The sequence below is a fragment of the Pteropus medius genome, unplaced genomic scaffold (assembly GCF_902729225.1).
Source record: "Pteropus medius unplaced genomic scaffold, Ma_sr-lr_union100, whole genome shotgun sequence".
NCBI classification, from domain to species: domain Eukaryota; kingdom Metazoa; phylum Chordata; class Mammalia; order Chiroptera; family Pteropodidae; genus Pteropus; species Pteropus medius.
In genome coordinates this window covers 2,938,187-2,964,015 of record NW_024355990.1, presented here as the reverse complement: position 1 = coordinate 2,964,015, position 25,829 = coordinate 2,938,187, and the positions used below count along the sequence as shown (strand labels likewise).

Below are 25,829 nucleotides of genomic sequence, written 5' to 3'. Positions count from 1 at the left end.
CCAGCTCTTGAGAGATGCCGGCCGTCCCTTCCAGAACGACAGTGCTCCGTGTGTCCACTAGGAGGCAGCAGGGCGCCGAGCTCGGCCTGTGTCCGAGCGGCTGGCCCGAGCCGCGTCTGCCCCCTCGTGGTTAATTTGGGAACGGCTCTCCTCGACTTGGAGAAGCCACCATCCCTGGTTCCAACCCAGTGCCTGGGAAGCATGTTCCCACCAGAAGTGCTGAGCACCCGGCGCTGCACCTAGGGAGATTACCTGAGCTACTCCGCCCTGCTCATAGACGTGGAGGAGCTGGACACCACACGCAGGCAGTGACAGATCACTGAATTAGACAAGTCGAGGGGCAGGGTTGGCACAGAGTCCCTTGGGGCCCATCTGACCCCACCCAGCTCCACCAGGCTGAGCTCCAGGGCCACACCTGGCTCCCAAGTGCCATATGCCAATTAGAGAACAGCGTCTCTTCAAGATACCTTACTGCCAAGTGCTGGAAAACCGTTCCACTAACTACACCAGTCTGGGACCACCATCCTGTGAGTCGCTGGGCCTTACACAGCCTGCACACCTGTGCCCTGAGCCCCTCCTGCAGAACATCACCTGCAGCAGGAAGCTGGCATCATGCCACCCCTTGGGGGAAAACAGAAAAACAGAGCACAGGCACACTGGGCAACCAGAGTTTAATAAAGAGACAACTTACAAAGGTGTGGTAGCATGTAGGGATACTGCAGGTCCCCCAGGCCCAAGGGGCAGGGGGCTCCATCAACAGTGGCACTCATCAAGAGCTATTTCTCTAAGTGCACCCCTGCCTGCGGCTGTGGGGAGTGGCTGAGCAGGACTGGAGCTCCAGTCTGCCAGCTGCACAGTCTGTTGTCTTAGTGGCCAAGTATCGAGGTCCAGAGGCACCTCATCTCCCTTCTGTGCCCCACCTCCTCCTGGGCCATGGTGCTCCCATATTGAAACTCTGTGGTTTGAACCCTCTGACCCACCCAGACCTCACACCTGTCTTACTTCCTTTCCCATCAGCCCCTTGCAGGTGGGGCCCTGTGGTTTCTCTGCTGACTTCCTCTCCCAGAGCAGGACAGGAGCCCGCAGAAGGGGAGCCTCTGGGGGGTTGGGGGGGACTTCTGGCTCCTGCTTCGAAGCTCCCTGTGGCTCCCTCTGCCTGTGGCATCAAGTCCGAAGCCTTTAGCATAGCACTCAAGGCTGGTGGGCTCTGGCCTCTGCGACCCCCTCCAGGGACAGGGGCGCCCTGCTCCCCACACCCCAGCCACATTCCCTAGTTGTGTCCTGAACCCCTTTCTTACCACTATGCTTCTCCTTCTGCCGTTTGCCTCCCGGGAGCACTTCCTTCTCTGCTAGGAATGGGGTGTGGGGAGGCTTCCATTCAACCTTCAAGAAGGTTCCTCTGCGAAGTTGCCCCACCCCCCGTGAGTCCCACGCCTCCCCTCACCCCCCCAGCGGCACTCTGTGGATGCCCGTCAAGCTCGGCACCTCCCCCACCCCATGGGGGCAGTGACAGTTTGTGCCTCAGGCTGTCCTCCGGGCAGTGAGCTCAGCATCTCTGAAGTCCCAGGCGACAGGGGGTGTCAGCTAGGTGCCTGATCAGCCGCAATCACCACCCGACCCCAGAGGCAGGCCCTGTGCTTGTTTCTGGCGCAGCTGAGGGTCGTACGCACCCCAGCAGGTGCCATGGTTCACTATGGCAGCAACTGTCAACCCAGGGTGGGTGTGCCGGTCACTGTGCCTTGAAAACACGCCCTAGGAGGTGAGCAGCCTCTCACTGGTGGCTGCAACCTGTGGACAAGCCCCTTTTCGAGACCGGGTGGTCTTCTTGTGGGAAGGCGGTGGGTGCAGGACAACGGCTGTAGATTTCAGACAGGATCTGGTTTCGAATCCTGCTTTGCCATTTACTAGGTATGGGACCTCGAGCGCCTCGCTCAGCGTCTCAGAGCCCCCTTCTGCAAGGCGGGCAACGCCCATCTCAGTGGGTGGTCGGGCGACACGATTTTTGTGCGCACAGATTGCCTGGCGATCCTGTTACCACGCAGATTCTGGTTCAGCAGGTCCCGTGTGCGACCCGAGAATCTGCCAGGCCCTGCGGTCACCCCCTGAGCAGCAAGGACGCAGAGCGCAATGCCTAGACTGCTGCTAAGCCCTGCGCGCCGGGCCACTCTTCCCGCCAGCACCACGGACAGCGCTCTGGGGGGCGCCGCGACCACCCCCAGCCCCGGCCTGCGTGCCGGGATGCCCGCGGATGGTGGGGTCCTGGCCGTAGTCATCGTCCCCTACGACCGCCTCGGCCGTGGCGTGCCTCATGGTCACCCCAGGCTCGGTCACCGTGTCGCTGCGCGGGTCCTTCACGTGCATCGGGACCCCTGCCCGGCTCCCAGACCCCCGGCCTGGTGCTGCTGGGCCGCGGCCTGAGCCCGCCCGCGGAGCTTTGCGGAGGCAGCGCCCGGCCCCCCGCCCTAACTCGACCTTCCCGGGCAAGGGCGATCCTGAGCTGCGGGATTGGCGCTGCGGGACTTCCCAGACCTTGGCGGTGGCTGAGCTGGGCCCGTGGGAGGGCCCCGCGGCATGCTGGGAGTTGTAGTTCGGGCGCCGAGCGATCCCGGGGGACCGGAGAGGGAGGATTCGCCTTACCCAGGAAGAAACCGAGGCCGGGCAAACGTTCACAGCACAGTTAAGCCTCTCAACAGCTCTAGGAGACAAGTACTGTTATCGTCCCCGTTTTACAGATGAGGACGCAGGTGCCTAAGGCCACTCGCGGAGGAAGTGGCCGTTCGGGCTGTCGCCAGTCCGGCTCTGAACCACTGTGTTCTGTTGTTTCTGAAAAGCAGCTTCTCTTCATTTTCTTTTAGGTGCGGAGTTGTTGAGCATCTGCTCTGCGCCCCGCGTTGTCCAGATGCCAGGCAGAGGGACACAGTGAGGGGGCAGCCGACGGCAAGGCTGACTTCACGGGCATGATGGGAGGCAGAATGGGAAGGCCTCAGAGTCCCCTCAACAGCGCTGCCTTAAGGGGCTGCTCGGGACAAAGGGCACTGATTGGTGCACTCAGGGAGGCAGGCCTCCCGCAGAGTGCCCAGCCCCACTGGGCAGCTCCCTTTCCCCAGAGTGGGGGCCACAGCTGTCTGTCCCCCACGCAAGGAAGTTGGTCCCAGAGGGCTGCAGCTCACCAGAAGAGGCATCCGTGGCTCTGGTCAGGGCACCTGTCAGCAAAGAGGATGCTCACCCTTCATGAGACACGGACGTTCATCAGAACGCTGCCTTGTGTCTGCTCCAGGTCAGTCTGGGGACAAGGGAGAGCCAGAGCAGCCCTCAGAGCTCGGGTCCTTGGGATGGGGACAGGATGCTGCCCGAGAAAGAGGAGCACCAGGAGGGAGGATGTCGGCCCTTGGAGAAGCTGCAACGGGCCTGCTGGAGGCATCAGGGCGGACTTCCTGGAGGAAGCGGTCATCGGGCTGAGTTTTGAAGACAGATCAGGGTGTTAATCAGACAAAGGCAGAGGGGACAATGCTCCAGGCTGAGGAAGCCGTGGGGCAGGAGGCAGCTGAGCGTTTGAGAGAAGACTGGAGAAGCCGGCAGGGGAGAGGCGGTGCCCAGCCGCTGCATCCCTGTCCGTGGCCTCCCAAGCTCTCCGCCACCCCCCCACCCGACTCCGGGCTCAGCAGGGCAGCATGAAAGGGCGGAAATTGTGAGTCTCCAGCAGGGCTCCGTATTCCCAAGACCCCCATCATCTAAAGGAAAGGCTCCCCGTGCCCCCACCCCCACCCCAGTGGCCCCCTGGCCCTGACCTGCGACCTCCACTGAATTCTGGGCCCTTAGAAAACAAGCCGCTTATCTCAGTCTGGCTCCAGCCTTTCTGCTGGGAAGTGGGGGCGGGGAGCAGAGGCCTCTGTGGGAAGGAAGGGAGGGGTTAGGGCAGCGATGGTGGCTCTCAGGGGAGCAGGGAGAAAGGGGACAAATGGCTGGATCCCCAGGCACCTCCCAGCCACGGCAGAACCACAGAGCACCTTTCTGTTTGTGAGCACTTCAAGGTTGGCACAAACTCCTTGTTAATCCTCACAGTGACCGGGGGGACGATGGGGACTCGCCAGGGCATTGAGGGAAATCTGAGAATGCCACCAGGATGACACAGCTGGTCACCAAATGGACCTTTCTTCTCCCATAGCCAAGCTGTCTCCCTAGAGAGCTGACCTTTCTGGGAGAAGCCGGGGCCCTTCTGCCAGGCAGCCCCTTGTCACCTCCTGCCTGGTCCCATGGCACCTGGGCCAGCCCTGCCTTGCCCCAGTGATTGTAGAGGGAGCAGGGTGGGGGCCCTTTCCTGGGGCAGGGAGGCATGTTTCTGAGGCTTTGTCATGGGAGGGAACCCTCTGACCAAGGCTTGGTCTCGGGGGGCCGTCTAGGCTCATGCGTGGGTGTAGATGTGTGAATGAGAGTCCGTGTGTATATGCGTCTGCACGTGTATTGTGTATGTGTGTGCATGCATGCCAGCACGTCTGTGCATCTATGTGCGCACACATGCATAGAAATATTGTTTGTACATGCACACACCCGTGCACATGTGTATACATGTATGTTGGGCATGCTGTGCACATGTGTGTACGTTTGTGGGGGGGTGTAGGCTGTGGGCCCATGCGTGTGCCATGTGCATATACGTCTGTGTGTGTGTCTGTGCACGTGTTCGCATGCGTGTCCCTGGCTCTGTTTGAGATCTGAGCCATCCTGTTTGGAAGCCGGGGCAGTTCCCAGCTCCCGGGCTGCAGGGAGAAGCCCGAGGTCTCGATTCAGCTGCAGACAAACTCGCTTCCTTCCCTCGCTGTTTCAGGCTACTGACTGCTCTTCCTATCTTATGTTCAGAGTTTTCTTTGTCTCTCTGGGGTCCCACTCCTGGCTGTTATCAGTTGCCTCATCTCGCCAGGCTACCACTCTGACCTCCTGCTGGGATGTAATTCCTGCCTCTTTGCTCCTCGGCTGCTCTCTACTTCTCTAGGTTGATGTAATATTTTGAAACCCCTGGCTGTAGGACTTTCACTGGCTCAGACTTGTTGCCTGTCTGAAATCCTCTAACTATTTGCTCTGCTTGCTCAGTCTTCAGGTACTCTTTTCCAGGAAGCGCCCAACCCAGCCCAGCAAGGGAGGGAGGTGGCCCTGCTTCTGGGGTCCCTTAACGTCTCTTCTCACTGCCCGCGGGTTGTGGAGTGCGTGTGCCCGGCCCACAGTACTAGGTGATTCCAGCTGAATGGCTGACATGGCCCAACCACCCCCCGACGCCAGGACCCCGAGAGGCACAGACGCTGCTGTGGGAGGCTGGGCGCGGTGTCGGGAGCTCTCACAGTGGAGGGTGCCGGGTCCCTGTGCCAGGTCCCTGTGCAGGGGGAGGCCAGGAATGGATGAGGAACAGACGCGGGTCCTGCCTCGGCTTCTCCATGTGGGAAGGTCTGGGGGTCCCCGGGATAGCCCCTCTCCTGGCCTTTTTGAGAAATCTATTTGCGGCTCCCCAGAGCAGGCTCGCAGGGGACAGCAACACTTGAATCGTGGGGCAGCTGCTTCTCACGGTACCCCAGGCTCTCTGGCATCCCTCCAGGTGCAGGCTCCGGGGTGTGGGCGCGTGCACACACACACACACACACACACACACACACACACAGATGCACACACAGACGCACGAGCTGAGTTCAGCGTGCGTGTTCCTGTAACGCTGGGCCTCTGGCAGGAAGTGAGTGGCGGGGAGGCTGCTGCTGGGAACCCGGGGCTGGGGAGGCAGCAGATTGGAGCTGGAGATAGCGGCCTGGGTCCTGGTAAACAGGTCGGGGGAAGCGTCTCTTCCAACCCATCCTCTTGGCCCTGAGCCTGCGGGATCCACAGGCCGCCGGCCTGGATCCGGGCCCAACAGCCTGGGAGTCCAGCGAGAGGGCCAGTCGCACCACTGTCCCCACTGTCCCCCAGGCTGCGGGGTGGCGAAGGAGAGAGCGCTGGGCCTGGGGGCCCCAGCCGGGCACGGCAGGGGGCGTGCGCTTGGCCCCGGTGCGGGTGCGGGCCGCCCCGTGTGGAGGCCGCCCCGTGTGGAGGCCGCCCCGTGTGGAGGCCGCCCCGTGTGGAGGCCGCCCCGTGTGGAGGCCATGTGTGCTGTCGGGAGGGAAGGTGGGAGATTGGAGGAAGGCTTCTGCAAGCCCCTGTGCCTCCCTCGCTGGTGAAGGACCTGTGACAGCACATCAGAGGGGTCACCTCAGAGCCACCTAGGGAAATCCAGACAGGGTGGGAGACTGGGAGAGAACGGGGGGCTGTGAGGGCAAGAGGGGGCTGCACCCCACTGCTCAGTGGGCAGGCTCTGCAGACAGCCCGCCGGGGGCCTTGAGGTTATGGCAGCTGGGAAACCTTGCACTGGCCAGGCCAGGGGAGAGCCACAGAACTTGCATCCGCGCGCCAGAAGCTCCTGGACTGTGAGCTGGCCGGGAAGAGGTCCCAGAGCCTGAGTCCCTGTCCCCGGGCACTCAGGTCCACTTGGGGTTTAAGTTATGAGATGGCTCCCAACATAACACAGAAAAGCACAGAAGCGTATTCGTAGTTTTGCAAATAAATGTAAAAGGAACTCCCGTGTCGCTGCCACTCAGATCAAGAAATAGAACGTGGCCAGGATTCCTGAAGTTTCCCTGCCATTCACAACCCCTCTCTCTGCTGGAAGTCACTTCTGCTACCTGACTTTTATGATTACGGCCTGCTTTTCTCCATGGTTTCGCCACTGTGGATGGGTCCCTGAATAAGAGCGGAGTGCTGCTGGACGGGTGTGTGCCCTCCCACGCCTGGCTGCTTCGGCTCGACGTCGTGCCTGCCAGACTCATCCGTGTTACAGCTCCAGTTCGTCCGTGGCCACGGCTGTGTGGTTTTCCCGTGTGCCTCGGCCACGGTCTATGTCTCCCTTCCACCTGCTGGGGACCTGGCGCTGTTTTCCGGCTGGCGCTGCTGTGCACATTCACGTTCATGCATCCTGGGCACCTGTGCAGCGCGGAGGGCAGACGCCTGGGGCAGAACTGCTGAGGCCGGATGCTTATCTCCCGTGTTTCTAGCCGGTGCCAAACGGCTTCCCAACGAGGCTGAAATGATTTCCACTCTTACCTTCCCGTCGCCTGTCACTGTCCCCGGCGCTCGTCACTTGGCACTGTTAGACTTCATAACTGTAGCCGTGTGGTAGTGTCTTTTGATTTTAATCTACTCTGTCCAATGGCTAATGAAGTCGAGCATCTTTTCTCCTGTTTCAGCCGTTGAGATTCCTCCTCTGCAAGGGGCCCGTGTCAGTCAGTCTTTTCCTCAATGGTTTGTCAGAGTTATTTACACACCGCACGCGAATCCTTGTCAGTTACACGTATTGTAGAAAGATTCCCCCGTTTCTATAGCCTGTCTTTTCACTTTTATGAAATTCTTCATAGATTATGAGTTCTTCCTTTCATGTAGTTGAATTTATCATCCCTTTTAGGGTCAGTGTCTTAAGGCTCCTTCTTTTCCTCAAGGTCACGATGCAGTTCTCCTAATTACCTTCTCAAGTGTGGAGGTTCTGCCTTTCCCACAAAGGTGATGCTGTCGACGGGCTATGATGGGCTATTTCCTGCGGCCACTCACGCATCTCACTTGGAGGAGTGGAAACCACAGCCCGGGAGGCGTCGCCCGTCTGACACTGGGGCTGCGTCCCCTCTGCTCCGTGGACTTCTCTGCTCTGTGGGCTGGCCGGCTGCTCCCGCCCTGCTCCCTGGCCCAGGCCAGCAACCAGATGCAGGAGCAGTCGAGGTGGGGCTGGGGATGGTCTTGGTCAGAGCCAAAAGGGAGGACAGGAGGCAAGTGCCACCATGGCTTCGGCAGGTGGCCTTGGGCAGGTGGCCCTGGCAGGTGGCCTTGGGCAGACGGCCTTGGGCAAGCCTTTTAGCTCCGTGCCTCAGCGTGCCTGGTGCATAATATGCACTGTCCTGTCCCCTCCCTGCCCCGCCACTTCTCCCCAGAGAGGCTGGAGGCCCCTTCCAGCCCCCAGCACTGTAGTCCACCCCTAAGTCCCTTGCACAGGGGTGGGTGGGCTCTGCTGCCTCTCAGGGTCCCTGCCACACTGTGCAAGGCTGGGTGCTCAGCCTCTTGGGACTGGAGGTGCTGAGTCAGGGTCCATCCGAGGCGCCCACAGCTTAGGGTCCAGTGGGGAAGGGCCCCGGGGAGCTCCCGGTCTTAAGGGCTTCTAAGGGGCTTCAGGGGGCCCGGCGGGGCAGAAATGCGCAGGCGGCCGGCAGCCCAGGGCTCCCTCTGCCGTGCTGGGAAGCAGCCAGACTTCCAGGAATCGGCTTTGGGTGGGGGCAGGGAGGAATGTGGGGGAGCCAATAAGCCCAGGGCTGGGTCCCCGCTTCAGGGGTCTCCCTGGGGGCTGGGGCCTGGTGTGTGTGCACTGGCAGTAAGGGCAGGAAGCGTGGGACTGGGCCTAGGGGACCCTCGGCAGACTTTGGAGGCCGTTTTCGATTCAGCCCCCGCCAGCAGGGCCCCAGGGACCCTACGGAGGCCCCGCCTCCCCAGCCCTCCCCACCCCCACTCTGGCTGCAGCCAGAGCACAGCCTTGCCGCTTCTGCCCCACCTGCCCCTCCCAGGGGCCCCAGCCTTGGTGCCCCAGCCGGGCTCCCCTCACTGGAGAGAAGTGTCCAGGCTCTGGCGTTATTTACTGCTGCCGCTCACTCCTCCTTCCAGTAACTTGTCCTCTGACTCCGAGCGGCTTCTGATCAGGCAGCAGGCAGGGCGCTAATCTCTGAATCTCTCTCGCTTACCGGCATCAGGGCTCCTGCTTCCTGTTACTGAGCCTGGGCCGAGCACAGGGTCAGCAGTGTGCCGGCCGGGCCCTCGCCTGCGCCTGGGGCCTCTGCCCTGGCCCCTCGGGTGGGGAGGACAGAGGGTTCAGACGTGGGGCGTGGGCACAGCAGCCCGTCTGGGGTGGGTCCAGTGCCACAGACACTGACCTCCTGCCGGGTGTGGAGGACCCAGGGATGAGGGGCCCCACAGTCCGGGCCAGGGGCTCAGGGTCCGCCACCGTGGGAGACCAGCACTCTTCCCGTCACCCCTCCGGCTTGGCAGAGTAAGCACGGAGGGTGCCCTTTCCCTCAGACCCTCCCCTGCCTCCCTCTCGCCCAATTCTGCAGCCACTGTGTGGGAAGGAAGGTTCTGGAAAGCAGACATGGACTAAATTCATATGGACAGGAGTTGGGGCTTCGGGGTCTGCTACCTTAGAGACTCCCTTGGCCCTTAGCCCCAGGGGGCCAGGACCGGAAAAGGCTTCTGTCGCACAATCCCGGGGCTCGCCCACCTTGTCCACCCTGGGCGGCCCCCCAGCTACCGTGAAGCAGGTGCAAGGGCACCAGGGCGTCGGCAAGAATGGCTGCCTGACCTCACGGGGCTGACTGAGGCCAGGAACAGACGTCCGGCGGCCTGGGGACAGATCTTACCTCGTATAAGCAGTGTCCCCAGTGATGGCTCTGTGTGGTGGACACCTACTCTGTGTTCTCCACATGGATCGCGATCTGTCGTTCACGCCAGAGACGGGGTCTGAGCCCGGTTATCTGGCACTAAAGGGCACCCCTCCCCTGTGCCCTAATGTGCAGCATCTGTCTGGTAAGGAACACCTACCCTGCTGTTATCTTGTCACTACTTCTGTCCCTGGTGCCACAGACGAGTCTAGTTGCTCTCCCCCCAGCAGCCCTGCAGAGGATAAAAGATGGCTCTTGTCAGGGGCCACCCCGGGCACCCCGGGCCTGGCTCCCCCGCTGCTTACGGGGTAGCTTCGGGAAGAAGGAAGGTTGGAAGGTGAGGCTGGGCCAGAGTAGCATCGGTGTCAGAGACCCCATCAACCTGGGGAGTCCAAGGGGGTCTCCCCCTGACTTTGATCTCCCAAGTGGATTACACAGAATCATCCATGGAGGTGGGGAGCAGAATTCTATGCTTCAGATCTAAATTTCATCCTTTTATAATATCTATCTTTTGTGACTATTTTATAATGCAGGTAATAGATTCACATAGTCATAGACATTTGTAATCTATAAGTAACCATACGTATATAGTTATGAGCTCACATGGCATTAGGAGCTCAAAACATTTATTAGAAGGTGCATGATCCAAACAGTGTGACGTTTTGAAGGTCACTGTCTCTTAGGTTTTATAATATCTTATCTCGCGCACCCACCTGCTGAGCCCAAAGTCCACGATGGCAGGATGAAGGGAGGTCCCATGTTCAAAGACACGGAGAGCTGGCTGCAGCGAAAAGTCTCGAGCTGGTTTGATGGGGGTGACAGGGGTGTCTGAGGAGCAGGCGCTGTCACAGGCACAGTTGGGGCTTGGGCTTCTCTCTGGTGGCTCTCGGTCCCGTGGGGAGCAGAGGCAAGACCGAGTTCGCCCTGGCCCCCGGGGTGCAGAAGAGGCAGCCATGTTGGGCGCTTTGTGCAGGAACCAAGTCCCTTCTCAGGATGGAGGACAGCATGCAGAACTGGCACGTGCCACGGCGCACTCACTTCTCTCCCGCCGGGATCCCTGGGGGGAGCTTGAGATCAATTCCACAAACAAATACCCATCGCGCTCCCGCAGGGCGCAGGGCAGGGCCGGGCACAGCTTGCGCCATCGTGCATTCCTGGCTGGGTGGGCGGTTGACTGTCCCAGATGCCAGGGATCCCAAGTGTAAGGTGTGTTCCCAGAGTCACGGGCCAGCGGAGGCTGGTGCTCCCTGCGGGGATCAGCTGCCACTGAGGAAGGAAGATCCGGAAGAAAACACCAAGGTCTCGGTCCATCCGCCAGTCAGTGAACCCCTCCCGGGCACCCGTTAGGCTTGCCAGCCTGTGCGGGAGTGGCGTGCTTTGTGTCTTGCTGAGGACAGAGGGCTGATGATGGATGGCCAGGAGCTCGGCACACCTGGGACCAAGGTCCCCACTTTACAGGTGAGGAAACTGAGGTCCGGAAGTTAGAGTAACTTGCTGGTGATTAGTAGAGTCAGGGCTGGAACCCATGGTTAGGCAGGCTGGCCGTGAGTGCCACGTGTGTGTGTGTGTGTGTGTGTGTGTGTAGGGCTAGCCGGGGGCGGTGCCAGGAGCACCTGGGGAAACCCCACCTGTCTCCCAGACTGCTCAGTTCGTCTCCTCTGTCAGGGGGACTTCCATGATCGCCGTCGACCCTCTGCCAAGGTGCACGCCCTTTTTCTCCTCATTTTCTCGAACCTGGCTTACCTCTGAGCAGCCCTTGTCATCGGTCACTTGCAGGTATCCCCCACTGGGCTTCTGGCTACTGGAGGGCAAGACCTGCACCTTTTGTTCTCTGGGTCCCTAGTACGAGCCTTGGAACCTGATGGGCATTAAGGAAGTACCCAAGGAGATGTGGGGGAGACGACAGAGTAGAAGGGTGTGACGAGCCCCCTCCCCAAGGTGAGAAATGAACCCAGAGAGGAACAGGATCTATGTCAGTAGCAGGGAGTGGGGACAGGCCTCTGGGGACAGTTCCAGCAAGGGCATGGAGCATGGCGCGTGCAAGAGCCCTGGCTGACCAGGCACGTGGCCTGGTGGGACAGAGGACCTTGAAAGCCACCCCCACGGATGGGATTCCATGCCGTTGACGATAGGGAGCCCTGGCAGGCCCCTGAGCAGGAGCCTGGCCGGTGAGGCTGTTCAGTGCCAGGGAGTCCTACGCTGACTCTCCTGCAGAGGGGGGCGAGGAAGGCTGCTCTACTCTGCCAGGCCTGTGGCCTGGATCTCTCTGAACGTTCTCACCTGCCACCCTCAAGTGGCACCTGGAAAAGGTGTCTGCCGGCAGGTGTTAGGGGGGACGAGGGCTGCCTGTCTTCTGCCAGAGTTCAGCGCCGACACTCCCCTGGGACCTGAGATGGGCCGTTGGTTCCTTCGTTCATCTATTCAGTAAGTGTTTATTGGGCACCAACTGGGTTTCAAGACCCAGCCTGGTATTGGAGTTGGGGGGCCCTTCCTAGGGCCTAGGCCTCTGGGGGTGCATGAGGGTCACCCCCATGGTGGGGCTAGTCTCCCCCACTCCACCCCTGGGATCAGAGCCTTTCTGCCACCCTCTCCCCGCCCACTCTGGGCTCGACAGGGGACCGTCCCCCTGGAGCTGGGGGCGGGGCTTGCTGGGGGAGGAGCGAGCGCGGTGGGGGCGGGCCTCCGCAGCCCCGCCCGGGCCCCACGCAGGCAGCTGTTCCCGGAATGGGGGTTTTAAACTTTTTTTTTTGTTGGCGAATATGCATGTGGTCTTAATTATTTATATGCAGCACTTATCTCCCCCAAATGTTTTATCGGGATTCGGCAGATCCGAGAGAGCGAGATGGATGCCCCGGGCGGCGCGGGGGCGGGGAGGGACTGGAGGGGAGCAGTAAGGAGCCGGGGCAAGCTGATTTAGGCGCCCCCTAAAATCGACTCGCGGGTGAGGGAGGGAAGGACCCTGATCCATGGCAGGTTTAACTCTTTCGGGCCCTGACAGGCATCGAGGAACCACGGCGCTGTGGGAGGCCTGCGGGAGACCGCACCTGGGGCAGGTTGACTTAACCGCGTTGGGCTCCGGCCTCCGTGGATCCCGCCAGCCGGGGGCGCCACGCCGGAGGGCAGTTCCCCCGCTGCGTCCCTGGTGGACATAATGGCCACATCCCTCAGAAGCAATCCAAGAGGCCTTAAGAGGGGTCCCAGGTCTTTCCCAGCGGGGGTGTGGGGAGGCGAGACGCGCGTGACCTTGGAACCCCGCGCCTATTAACGTGCCGGGGCATTAGTGGTCTGCGCTCACCCACCCCTGGAGCCGTGGGTGGGCTTATCCTGCCCCTTTTACGGAGGAGGAAATGGAGGCTCAGAGGAATCACCAGTGTAAGGACTTCCAGCAGCGGGGGACCGGTGCCCACGTGGGCCCGGCAGGCGGTCTTTCCTGGAGCTGGGTGGGGAGGGGGGCGCAGTGGGCCGAGCGTCCGCCCTCCCTCGGACCCCCAGCCCCAGGCCCTCCAGCTCATATGGCCTCTGTGTGCCCTCTCTTCCTGGCCGTTTGGGCAGCGCTGCTGGAGATTCCTGGAAGCGCCTCCCAGGCACACACACGCCCTCACGCTCGCCCACCCCGCGCCTGCGGGATGTGCAAGGGCCTCCAAGGCCAATCCCGCCGCCCAGTGGGACCCCCAGGAACCTGAGCCTGAAGGGCCGGGCAGACCCTGACCCCTCCCACCGGCGGTGCCCAGCGCGCCCCCGGCTGATCCCTTGGTCCGGCCTGCGGCACCCAGGAGGCCCTTGCGGGCCTGGCACCGCATTTGCTGCGGGGCCGGGGGTAGCGGAGGGTCGGAATGAGAGGGGCTGGGTAGTGGTGGGTGGGGGGCGCCGCGACCTGGTGAGGCGCTGGGTGGGGTCAATGCCGGCCGCTTGGAATTCCCTGGGGGCAGCATGCACGCCTCCATCCATCTATCTTTCTTGTATATACTGAATAGTCATGTGGGGTGCACCCAGGAGCCTCCTGTGCCTGGGGGCTGCATCCCCCCCAACCCCATCTTAGGAATTCCGGAGGCCCCGGTCCGCGTTTGCGCTGGGGATGGGGAGGCCTTCCTTGGACTTGCTGCTTTGGCCGAGTCCTCCGGGTTGGGGCCGGGTGATGTGATCTCTAGAGCCCCCCGGAACCCTGGACTCTCCAGCTGGGCTGGCCGGGGAGGAAAGTCTCATTCACGGCTTTCCCTGAATCTCGCCCCAGGCCCTGCGGCAGATGCTCTCTCCAGAGGCAAAGCTCTTTCAAGAGGGAGATCCCCAAGCTCCTGGCAGCCGCTTGGTAATTGGTTCATAGATTAACAGCTCGGGGATGGGGGGCGCTGCACTGGGGGGCGAGGCGAGGAGGCCGGGGCCTCGCCCTGGGGAGCCGTTTGCTGGAGGGAGGCAGGGAAGGCGGTAATTCCAGGTTGGGGAGGGTCTCTGTGCCTCCCCAAGACGGTGAGGACTCCGAGGAGGCAGCCTCGGGGCCTTCCGCGTGCCAAGCGCCAACCGGGCCCAACGGGCCCCTGGAAGAATCGGTTCCCACCAGCCAACCTGTTCCCATAGCCAGAAGTTGCCATGGTGACCCCTCCCACCTTCAGCTACAGCTTTTCCAGTAAAACCACTGCAGAAATCCATACTTCCCGACAGGCACGCCCCCGGCCCCCCACCCCCCACTCCGCGTGTCTGGGAGCAGCTGGGAGTTAACCCTCTGCTTGCCGGCAGATGCCGTTTGGGGGTCAGGAGAGTGAGAGCTGACAGTGCCGGCCTGGGCTGGAGAGAAGGTGGCGGGGGGACAGGTCCCAGAGAGCAGACTCCAGCAACTTCAGGAAGTTGGAGGATTGAAGGGAAACTAGCTCCCAACTTAAGGCCCCCACCTTGGAGGAGCCGTGGAGGGGCCGAGGGCCGCCCCTGGTGTAACCTGAGGGTTCTCGCTGAGCTCCAGCTCTCCACGGGGGACTCTGCTGCAGTTGGTGGGGTGTCAGATGTACCCATCCTATCCCTCCTACCTCTCCTTCCAGCTCAACCTCTTTCCTAGAGGAAGAAGGTTTAGCTCAGGTCCAGTGGCCTCACTGCCCAGCACCCCACCCCCAAGGGAGGCTGCATACACAGAGCCTGGCTCGAGTCCAGAAGTCAGCTCTCATGGGCTGTTGGACGGAAGTCACTGACCACTGGGGGTCTCACTTGTTCCCCTGAGGAGTGGGGATAACGACCTGGGCTGCTTGAAAGTTTGAGGAAGAGAGGGGGTTCTCCTGGGCCCCAGGGACAAGGGCTGCCTGGCCTCTGTCCTGGAGGAGCCCTGGGGACCCAAGGCTGTGTGGGGCCCAGGGGCTCAGTTCTGCAGCCCAGGCCCAGGCCCAGCCTCACTTCCTTCTGCGTCCAGGGCGGTGAGGGAGGTGCTGATTGCTCTCTCTGCAGCCCAGGATGAATAATTGAGAGGTCTTTGAAGAGAATTAATTAGCCCGTTTATCGACTGTAAGTGCTTTGCTGCAGATGACGAAGTGAGGGCTGGGCTGCCGTGTGCCTGCCTGCTGGCCGGGGGGCTCGGGCGACAGCTAGATATTTAATTTGCACCCAGAGTTCCCTCTGCAGGACCAGGGCTCAGGCTTCGCATGGTGCCTTCCCCCGTCTCCCGAGAAGGGAGCTGGCGGCTGAGCCCCAACCTCCTGGCGTCTTACTGCGAGATTCTGCCCCTCGGCCACAGCTCTGCTCCGTTTCTCTCTCAAGAGACAGGCGGAGACCCCTCATCCTCCCAAGGAGTGGGGACAGGGTGTGTCCCGCTGTCGGGTACGCCTCCCCCAGCATGCCATACTTCTGTCCTGGGGCAGGCTCTGGGCAGGGTCCCTGGACCCTCATACTACCCTGGACCTGAAGCTGCTCGCTCTGGGCTCTGTGGGTCTCTCCATTCAGTCCAGCTCGCTTACTGTGCCGCCTGCCGTGGGGGCCTCTTCCTCTGCTTCCCTTTATCTGTAGCGAGGGGAGGCACCCAGAGAAGCGGGGGGCATGGAGGACAGGCGGGTAGGTGCGTGCCTCTGTTTCCCCAGCCCGCAGCCCTCTCCGTCCACTCAGCTCTCGTTCTTGAGCTGCCGTCAGCATGGCCGTTGATTTTTCTCAAGCATCTGCTTTGTGCCGGGGACTTTAGCCCTATGAGGCGGAGTTGTCGCGCAGCCGGCTTTCAGGGCACCGCTGACTGAGACAACTACCCGACTCAGCGAGGCGGTCGAGGCCGAGCTGAGGCTCGAACCCCCCCTGCCAGACTCCACGTTGCAGGGACCCCTTTGGCTTCCCCTGCCTCCTCCTCCCCGTCGCCTCGAGGAATTGCTCCTCCCTGCCCTTGGCGTGGTGACGGTGAGGGACACCTCATCTAAGGTCTTCTGCAGCTGAGAAACAGAGGCTGGTCTCCCTCGAGGTGGCCGAAGCTGGGCACATAGGACCTGGAAGGGTTGGCAGTCACGTGCAAAGCATGGGTGGGGGTGGGGGAGAGGGGGAGCCTGAAGCCCTCTGCGTGGGGGGGTGGGAGGAAGGAAGGGCAGAGCTGCGAACCCAAGCCTGCCTTCATCCCCTCCCTGCATTCCCGCAGGTGGTAGACATTTGTCCCTGTATCAGTCAGCTATTGCCGTGATAGGTCACGTAACAAACAGAACCCACAATCTCGGTGGCATTTGACAGTAAGCATTTACTTTGCTCTCATCTCTGGGCTTGCTGGGGTCCAGCAGAACCAGGCTGGGATTAGCTGGGCCTGCACCACACGTGTCTTATCCTCCCGAACCCGCAGGTGCCCGAGGTGTGTTCTTCCCAGGGCCGTTCCAGCAGCGCAAGGAGCAAGTCTGTCCCGGAAGCGCATGTCGAGTCTCTACTCGCGGCTCATCACTGACGTCCCATTGGTCAAAGCCAGTCACGTGGTGCTGTGGTCTGAATGTTTGTGTTTCCCACAAATTCCTATGTCGAAATCCTCACCCTCAAAGAAGGTGGTGACGAGAGGCGGGGCCTTCGGGAGGCGAGTAGGTCGTGAAGGTGCAGAGCAGCTCGTGAGGGTGCAGTCCTTGCAACGCCCTTATAAAAGACACCCCGAGGGGCTCCCCAGCCCCCTCCGCCACCACGGGAGCACTCCAAGGAGGTGTCGCTGCGACCCAGAAAGAGGGTTCTCACCAGACCCTGACCATGCCGGCACCTCGATCTTGGACTTCCAGCCTCCAAAACTGTAGGAATAAATTTCCGTTGTCTGCAAGCCACCCAGACTATGGTATTCTGTTATAGGAGCCCAGATGGCTGTGGCCAGAGCCGTCCGTAAAAATTCTATTAGAAGGAAGCAGGATTGATAACTCGATTTCTCCATTTTTTATCTTTAATTTTCATCGTGAAAATAGTTTAAAAACAAACAAAAAAAGTCGGCAGATAGCATAACGAAGCCCCCTAGGACGTCACCCAGATTCCGTAATTATTAATCTTACTATATTGGTTGAATCCGTCATTTTTTTCTTGTTAAGGTTGTTCTTGACTTTTGAAAAATTGAGGTAAAATATATGTAAGATAAAATTTACCAGATTAGCCATGTTTAAGGGCACGGTGCAGTGGCATCAAGTACATTCACATTGTTGTGCAGCCGTCACCACCACCATCTCCAGGACATTCTCGTCTTCCCAGACTGCCACTCTGTCCCCACCGAACACTCCGCACCCCCCTCCCCTGGGCCCTGGCGAACTCTGTTCTACCTTCTATCTCTGAGAATGATTTTGACCTCGCGTAAGAGAAACCGTACAGTAGCGCCCTTTGGTGACCGGCTTACTTCACTTAGCATGATGTTTTCGAGGTCCGTCCATGCTACAGTGTGTGTCAGGGGTTCCTTCCTTTTTCAAGGCTGAATAATATTCCATTGTCTGCAAAAGACCACGTGTCGGTTATCCGTTCATCTGTCGATGGACATGTGGGATGCTCCTACCTCCCGACTCTTGGGATGCTGCTGCTGGGAAAGCGGGCGTACAAATATCTGCCGAAACCCTGCCTGCAGTTCTTCTGGGTCTGTGCCCCGGAGTAATTCTACGATTAGCTTTTGGGGACCTGCTGCGCCATGTTCCACGGTGGCCGCACCATCTCACATGCCCACCGGCGGCCCTGGTTTCTCCACATCCTCCCAACACTTGCCACGTTTTGTTTTTCACCTTTTCTTTTCTTTTCTTTTCTTTTTTTTTTTGTATAATAGCCATCTTAATGGGTGTAAAGCGGTTTGGATTTGCATGGGAGTCTTTTGACTTCAGCTGGTCTGGTTCTTGTAACCGGTACTAGTTAGGGCGGGTTGAGCGGCTGTAAGCAGAGACCACGGTGGTGATGGTGGTTTGTGGAGGTGTCTGCTTCCCTTTCTCAAGACTGCCCAGGTGGGAGCTGACCGTCAGGAAAAGTGCTCCTCGGTTCAGAGCCCAGGTGCGGGTCACGCTGTCATCTCAGGATGGAGCTTCTGAGGTCGTTCTGCTTGTGGCCACCTCAGAGAGTAGGCAGGAGTTCGAGCTCACGTGCAGAGCCATCACGGGGCCGCCCCTGCTGCAGGAGGGGCTGCGAGCGGTCCCTGGCCAGATAGGAGGAGAGGATGGATCTTGAGACAGTTCCGAGTGCTGGACACGCTGCGCCCCTTGCGTTAATCCGCTCCCTCCTGCTGCACAATCTCAGGACACACCGGGAACAGTGAGGCTCCCACGGTAAGGTCGAAGATGCTGGGGGGACCCATGGCCAAGGCTGCCAACGTGACGAGAGTGGACACTTGGTGGAAGGAGCCCGTAGTAATGTGCCTGGAGGGAAGCCCCGAAGAGGCCGCCACGGGACCCCCAGTGAACAGCGGCCCCCGACAAGATGAATCTACACACTAAACCCCAGAACCTGTGAACGGGGCCTTATTTGGAGACAGAGTCTTTGCAGACGTAATTAGATTAAGGATCTCCAGATGAGATCCTCCTGGATTATCTGGGTGGGCCCTAAATCCGATGACTGGTGTCCTTATAAGATAAGGGCAGAGGGACATATGAGACCCAGAGCCGGAGGAGAAGGCCGTGTGAGGCTGGACACAGAGAATGGAGTGACCACAAGCCAAGGAATGCTTGGGACCCAAGAAGCTGGAAGAGGCGAGGAAGGGTTCGCCCGTAAATCCATCGGAGGGACTGCAGCCCTGCTGACAGCCCGATTTCAGACTTTTGGCCCTCGGAGCCAAGAAAGAATAAATTTCGATTGTTGTAAGCCACCCGGTTTGTGGCAGTTTGTTACAGCAGCTACAGGAAACTCAGACACAGAGACACCCGCACCACCGACCAGTCCCGTCTGCCCTGATGCTTATGCACTAGGAGATGCCGCAGGTCTTGGGTCCGGCAGCAGCAAGAGCCCAGTAGATTCGGCCCACAGTGCCGGTGCTCAACCATAGCTCCTCTCCTGTCTTTGGGGGACCCTGCTCTCGGCGCTGGGCCCCAGCCCTCCCCGGCTCGGTCGGATGCCCTGCACGAGCTGCCCCACCAGCTTCCTGGGTAGGGCAGGCATTACCAAGTTGCTGCCAGGGAAGTTCTGCCCTCTCCCTCGGCCCAAGACTCGGAGAGTTAGTATGGGGAGGGGGACCCCAAGAGCTGGACAGAGGCGGGGTGCAGGGGAGGCTGGAGGGAGGAGAGGCCCTGAGAACCATTCCTTCTCTCCAGGATGAGTCATTTAGAGGCCGGTGGCATCTTAGAAAGGAGAGCTTATTTCCCAAAGGGCCATCGTGGCATCTAAAGATATGGGCTCCTTCCCCTGGGGGGATGCCGCCATACCCTCCGGTCGCCCGGGGGCTGGTTGTGGGCTCGGCCGGATTTCAGTGTAACCCTTGCTCCTCGGCCCGGCCCTGGGGACATCACTCAACCGCTCTGTGGAATGCGTTTGCTGCGTACATCTCATGGCCCGAGGTGACAGCCAGGGGCTGGGTGCTCCGAGACTTCAAGCCCGTGCCTCCCACCTGCTCAGCGGCCGCAGTCCCACTCGCCCTTCACCAGGGGTCTCCTTTGTTCCCTACGTGGCCCGTAAGCCTGGGCGTCAGCACCCTGTCCTGGAGGGGCAGAGCCAGCTGGGCATGGATGCCCACCCTGCCCACCCCAGGGCCACGGGTCCACAGGAGACCACCTGCAGCAGGAGCTAGACTGGGGCCGCCGGCACAGCTGGGCCTGTGGGAGGGGCAGAGGGGCCTCTAGGGAAGGGACTTACCAGCAGACAGCTCTGCTGAGACCCAGGGAGGCCCTCCTTGATGACGGGAAGGACAGAATGTGGGGTGGGGTGGCTGCTTCTGCCTGCCCTTGGCCCGGGGCCCAGCACCTCCCCTCCACCATCTCCCATCTGCCGCCCCATCCGCACCCCCGCCCCCACCCCGTGCTCCTCTCCTCCCTGCAGCCCCCCACCCTGCAGTCTATTCCTGACTAAGCCCCTCCCTGGAGGCTGAGAGCCGGGGCGGACTCTCCCCCAGACAGGTAGGGCAGGGCCATTCTCCGTGACAGCTGCGGGGACAGGCAGGGGCCAGGGGGCGCTCCCGCCCTCGTTGGATCAGCCGGCTAAGGGACCAGAGGACACCCGGTGACCCCTTCTCCAACCTGGCCACCAGCCCAGACCCCTCCCCATCCAGGCCTGCCGTGAACGCTGCCAACGTGCTGGGATGGGCAGTGCCTCAGCCCCAGGGCCGGTCAGGCACGGATGGGAACGGGCAGCGGGCCGGGTCTTCTTCAGAGCGCTCTGTGACCTTGCTCTGACGGACCCAGCAGGGGGACACGCAGATGGTGCAGAGTGGAGCCTGAGCTGTCACTCCCTCTTCTGCCCCTGCCCCCCATCTCTGCTCTCCTGGGATCTGGGGCTCACCCTGGGGGGTGGGTGGGACTTGCCCCTGCTCGGCCCCAGTCGCTCAGGTGCAGTTGCCAGGCCTGGTCTGGGGCAGGGAGGCCTTCGGGCAGGTTCCCAGGGCCTCAGGGCGGCCCCTCCTTTTCCAGAAAGAGGAAGGAAGTGCAGCATCGGGGAGCTGGGAGCCTGCATCCCGGCCTGCCTGTGGCCAGAAGCTCCACCCTGTGACCTGTGACCTGGCCGACCAGCTGGGGCGGGAGGGCTGGTGACGGTCCCCAAATAGACCCCCCCACACTTGTCCTCTGTGCTTCAGGGTCCAGTCCCCTCCGTGTCCACCTTCCCAGGCTCGGTGTAGCCAGGGGGAGGGGCCCGACTCTCCCAGGTCTCCAAGGCCTACTTCTGCCCTCTGGCTGGCATGGCTGGCCTTGCCCAGTCCTGAGAGCAGGCTGCACAGGCCCCACCTGCCCCTGCCTAGGGATGCAGAAGACCCCAAGCTCCAGCAGGGAGGAAGAGAAAGCTGGTCTTTAAACTCCCACTGGGGGTGGCAGTTATGTAGCGCGCCCATCCAGGCACCCCCAATCCTGCAGCTGCTGGCCTACCGTCACCGTCACCGTCACCGTCACCGTCACCGTCACCGCAGCAGCAGCAGCAGGAACGAAGCAGGGTCCCCTGCCAGGCCCTAAGGCTGTGAGGAAGAAGGTCCGATGGAGGCTGTCGGAGGATTTAATCCCAATAGGGAGACAAGAAATAGGCAGAAGGGGGCACACCACCCGCAGACGAGCGGATTAGTAAGTGGTGCTCCCCCAGAATAAAGAATGAGCACCGATACGCATGACGTCAGAGGTCGCCACCGTGAAGCAAGCTGCTTCTTCATCCGTTCATTTATTCGGCGACTTCGCTCGGCACCGATCACGAGCCAGGTGCTGTTCCGGGGCTGGGGATGGCACAGCAGGCAAAGACACAGGGTGGTCGGGGCAGACTGCTTGTGGAGGTGACTGAGCCAGACCTGTGACTGAGTCAGGCCTTGAAGGCGGTGAGGGCTGAGCCACCTGGGGGTCTGCTGGAGCCATAACCCACGCTGGGCTGGGCCTGTATTCCAGGCAATGCAAGGAGGCTGGAGGCTCCCGGCAGGAAGGCGGAGGCAGGCGGGAGGGCCTCGTAGGCACCCCGTGCTGGGAGTTGGCCTGGCAGGTCACCCAGAAGCCACGGGGAGGTCCTGGGGGGAGTGAGGAGACCACTGAGTGGAGGCAGTGGTCCCCTGGTCCCTGAGTTGGAGATGCGGGTCTCTGCCAGGCGTGCCGGGAAGTGGTTGGCTTCTAGGTATATTTTGGGAATACTATTATATTTCCACCTTATTTGCACTATGGAAAAACAAAAAGCAGAAACACAGACCTGTGGGTCCAGGGACAAGGGTGTCCGTAGAAGCACAGGAGCCTGGGGATACTCCCAAAATGGGAGGAAAGAGGGCATCCTCGTGGGGCTCCAGAGACGTGGGGTCTCATTCAGTGTGACCGTCCCTGCGCTGCTGGTGTCCACTCATGGTCACCACCAAACTAAGCAAACGAAACCCCAGTGGGACCAGGACAGGGAAGAGGCTGTTTATGTAAACAGTCACTCATCTGTGGAGCCCCCTTGGGGTGGAGCCTATTTGGGGGTCCCTAAGGTTCACCCCTCCTAGCTTCCTCCTATTGGAAGGGAGAGGGGCAAAGCTGCCTGTCTCTGAAGGTGAATATTTTGCAGACCCCGAAAGTCATTAGCTACGAGGAGGCTCCGCAGGTGAGGGGCCGATCAAAATTGGCTTATGCAAGTTTGGATCACAAAGAAGCCCTCGCTTTTGAAGTCCTGACGCTGATTTTTCACGGGCGGCTCAGAGGACGCTTGGGAAGCAAAGCTTCTCGGGGCTGAAGGTGTTAGATTAGAAATGCTCCCTACAAACCCCTTCATGACATCACCCTGCAGTCCGGGGAAAGAGGTCGAGCTTTGCCAGTCCCACAGGTCCCTGTGGAGCCGTGTGACCACCTACGTAAACTCTCCTTCTGAAAATCAGCCATCCGCATACCCTATTTCCCAGCACAGTCATCAGGCTTCAATGAAATGTGCACACACAACCCTATTGAGGTCACACCCATCCTCCTTATCATTTACCTTTGAACCTAAACAAGCAGTGCCAAGGCTATCTCTGCTCACGCCCTCCGAGCACCCCTCAGCTCTTCTCACCCCAAGCTTGGAGACACTGTTAAACCAACTGAGACCAAGGACGCCCTGCTTGACCAACTTTGAGCCCCTGCACCTGCGACTGTCCCCCAGGGTCCCAGCAGTTCTTCCTTTTAAGAAGTCACTTATGGGGGGCGGGGAGGGTGGAGTTTCGCTTATGGGGGGTGGGGAGGGTGGAGCCCCACCCAAGAACGCCAAATTTAATAAAATAAACAGAAGACCAGGTGCCTAGCTCAATTTGAATTTCAGATCAACGGATAGATATTTTTAGTACACGTGTATCCCATACGATGACATTCATTGCTGATCTGAAATTCAAATTGAACCGGGCGTCTCGTATTTTATATAACCATCCGCCCCATAGATTTCTTGCCGATGAAGCCGTGTTTTTGTCATTGCATCTTTCCTGGAACTGAAATGGCTTTTTCTTCCTCTCCTCTTTCTGTTTCCTTTTGCATTTTATAGCTTTATAATTAGAGCAGTAAAAACTTCTCGTCAGCAAGATGATTGAGAATTTAACTACGAAGGGAATCGGTTGTTTTATTGTTGTGCTGTGCGACAGAGGCATAAATGCATTCACAATAACGCCACTGCAGCTTCTGGAAAGCATCTCAGGGCGGGCGTCTTATGCTCTCCTGCCCAGTATATTCATTCCACGCTCACCAGGACGAGGCCCCGCTGCAGCCAGAGTGGAATTAGTTTGTGTTTGGGGCCCAGGAGTAACATTTATTCCCAAGAATTTTGCTGCAACGGGTTCTTAGTTTTTACAGTTATTACTGCAGTAAAATTTCTATTCTACAGAAGTATCACAATACTCAGCTATTATGAACAGGATTATTCCTTTTGTTTGTTTGTGTTTTAAAGCCACGGAAATAAAATTTACTCTCAACAATGCAGCTACAATTTTATGTCCCTAAAACCGACCATCAATAAGAAAGATAACAGCAGAATGCCTGTAAAACACTTAAAACATCCTTCTCCGAAAAAGTGGGCTCTCTGTGTCTCTCCCGATGGCACTGATGGGGACAGGTTTCAGCCTAGCAGTTATTAGGATTCCTGGGTGAACTTCGAAAGGACGAAGTGACTTCTTTGTAGGACACCTGGGGAGCAAGTCACGTAACGTTTCGGAGCCTCAATAGCCTGTGAAGTGGGGACAGAAAGAGCAGTTCAGGGATGGTCGTGAGTGTACGTAGTGGCCTCCCATGAGACGGTCCCTGTGTTGGTCTCCTGGGGCTGCTGGAACAAGCTATCGCACACCTGGGGGCTTAAAACAACGAAAATTGATTCAGGGTTTCAGAGGCCAGAAGTCTGACATCGAGGTGTCAGCAGGGCCGGCTCCCTATGAGGCTCTAGGGAGAACCCCTCCTTGTCTCTTCTGGCTCTGGCCACCCAGGCGCTGCCTGGCTTAGGGCCGCCTCATTCCAGTCTCTGAGTCTGTCTTCTCTTCTGTCTCTTATGAGGACACTTGCCAATAGATTTAGAGTGCCCCCTAATCCAGGATGATCTTGTTCAAGATCCTTAACTTAATGGCATCTCCAAAGACCCTTTTTCCAAATGTCACATTCGCAGGTGGACATAAGTGACGGGGAGGTCCGTTCGACTCATTACAGTAACGCCATCACCGTTGCCGTCATTATTATTAGCGTTCTAGTCGGGAAGTATAATGAAACAGTTGAGCACCAGCCCCAAGGATGGAATCAAGTGCGAGATGACCCCGGGGAGCCACGTGTTGTTATAACATCCCCAGACGACGGGATGTTATTCGGCCTTAAAAAGGAAGGACGTCCTGACACCTGCCACAACATGGATGAACTTGAGGCCATTATGCTGCATGAAATAAACCAGTCGCAGAAGGACAAATACCGTAGGAGTCCACGCACATGAGGGATCCAGAGGGGTCAACTCCACAGAGGCTGGAGGTCACCAGGGCCTGGGGGACGGGGCACAGGGAGTTGTGGGGATGGAGATTTAGCTTGGGGAGACAAGAAAGTTCTGGAGATGACGGTAGTGATGTTGCATGACCATGTGAATATGCTTAATGGCCCCGAATTAAAACACTTACAAACGGTTAAAATGGAAAACTTTATATTGTGTGTCTTTTACCACAATTTTTATTAAAAAAAAAAAGAAGAAGAAGAAGAAGAAAAAAGGAAACTCACTAGGAACCCGTGACATCTGCAGTTCCCATGTGGCTGTGCAGACACTGGGCAGAGCGGGGACGCGGGCTCCCCGGGACAGGGGGCGGGTACGTGGCGAAGGTGGGCCGGGTCCTCACCCTACCTCGCCCTTCTGAGCAGGCAGGCGGGGGATGGGTGCCTCCTCGCCTGAGTGGGGCCAGAGGCCCAGACAGCGTGGGATTCTCTGAGGTCACCAGCACCTCACGCCATTCGCCCCAAGGTCCCTCCTGAGCCCCTGCCCCTTAGTTCTTTGTGTCCCAGTGCCAGCACTGCCTCCCTGGGATCTGGGGTGCTTGTGACACAGGCAGCTTCTGGAGTGTACCCTAGAACTCCCAGCTCAGAGTCTCCGGGCTGGGGCCTGCCCAGGCCATTCGATGATGCCGTAGGGAGTCCAGGAACTTTCCAGACCTGATGTCAGAATTAGCTGGGTTCTCCAGTTTCTCGCCTGCAAAGTCCGGATCAGCAGATTGGGAAAGGCACCCTGGTTCTATTGTGGAGACGCCCGGGGGCGCGCTCGAGACGCCACAGGAGCCGGGTTGTTCTTTCCCGCCTCGGTTCCTTGCGTGCCCGCCCTGTGTGGGAGCACCTCGCCCCGCCAGCCCCCCGACCTCTGCCTCCCCTGCCTCCCCACCGCCTTACATTTGAGCAGAGCCCAGTTGCTCGGAGTTCCGTAATGCTGCAGGCAGCTGGGTGCCCTCAGGCCGTGCCCAGGCCTCCCCACAGCCCGGGACCCCCTTGAGGTCCCCGACTCTGTGGGGTCTACTCTGAGATTTGCGCCTCTGGCCGAGGCTGCTGTTGGCCAAGTGCTTGCTTCCTGCTGCTCAGATGAATGAATGAACAGACAGAAGACAGGTGTCCCGGCCTGGCTGGGAGCTGGGAGGGAGCCGGGGCCCCTTAGGGCTCTGCCGAAGACCCACTGCTTCCTGCCTAGGTCAGGCCCAAGCAGCAGCCGCTGTTTCTGGGGCCACTAGAGGGAGACCTTCGAGGCCCAGCCTCACGCTTGGCCAAAGCCACTGTATGCAGCTGCACTGCACAGCCTGGGTGAGCGCAGGAGAGAGAGAGAGACAGAGACAGAGAGACAGAGAGACAGAGAGAGAGACAGAGACAGAGAGACAGAGAGACAGAGAGA

General features: G+C 59.6%; 1 protein-coding gene and 1 long non-coding RNA gene across 11 annotated transcripts; one reads left to right on the top strand and one right to left on the bottom strand.

The window, feature by feature from the left end:
* Positions 1–1,454: 1,454 nt before the first annotated feature.
* Positions 1,455–4,240, bottom strand: LOC120600300 (uncharacterized). The gene is made up of 3 exons (XR_005652171.1): positions 4,008–4,240; positions 3,789–3,889; positions 1,455–3,455 (listed from the first exon to the last, which is right to left on the bottom strand). It is a non-coding gene; the product is annotated as an uncharacterized LOC120600300 (long non-coding RNA).
* Positions 4,241–10,734: 6,494 nt separating this feature from the next.
* On the top strand, positions 10,735–16,710 carry LOC120600297 (uncharacterized). 10 transcript variants are annotated; one of them, XR_005652168.1, is made up of 4 exons: positions 10,792–10,934; positions 11,253–11,414; positions 13,708–13,782; positions 16,258–16,710. XR_005652168.1 is itself a non-coding variant. In XM_039859772.1 (4 exons), the coding sequence occupies exons 1-4, from the start codon at positions 10,888–10,890 to the stop codon at positions 16,685–16,687; spliced, it is 663 nt and encodes a 220-aa protein (XP_039715706.1). In that variant the 5' UTR covers positions 10,807–10,887; the 3' UTR covers positions 16,688–16,710. The 10 variants fall into 10 exon arrangements, 4 of the variants coding, with proteins under 4 accessions (XP_039715707.1, XP_039715706.1, XP_039715708.1 ...); XR_005652167.1 differs by having other exon boundaries at positions 10,794–10,934; positions 11,320–11,414; XM_039859772.1 differs by lacking the exon at positions 11,253–11,414 and adding an exon at positions 11,142–11,252 and having other exon boundaries at positions 10,807–10,934.
* The last annotated feature ends 9,119 nt before the right edge of the window (positions 16,711–25,829 follow it).

Bases quoted from the DNA above. Each gene is read 5' to 3' on its own strand.
- LOC120600297 (XM_039859772.1), top strand. From the start codon at position 10,888: ATGGCCAGGAGCTCGGCACACCTGGGACCAAGGTCCCCACTTTACAG. The intron at 10,935-11,141 runs GTGAGGAAACTG...CTCCTCTGTCAG, and splicing joins CCAAGGTCCCCACTTTACAG to GGGGACTTCCATGATCGCCG. The intron at 11,253-13,707 runs GTATCCCCCACT...ATCTCGCCCCAG, and splicing joins TTGTCATCGGTCACTTGCAG to GCCCTGCGGCAGATGCTCTC.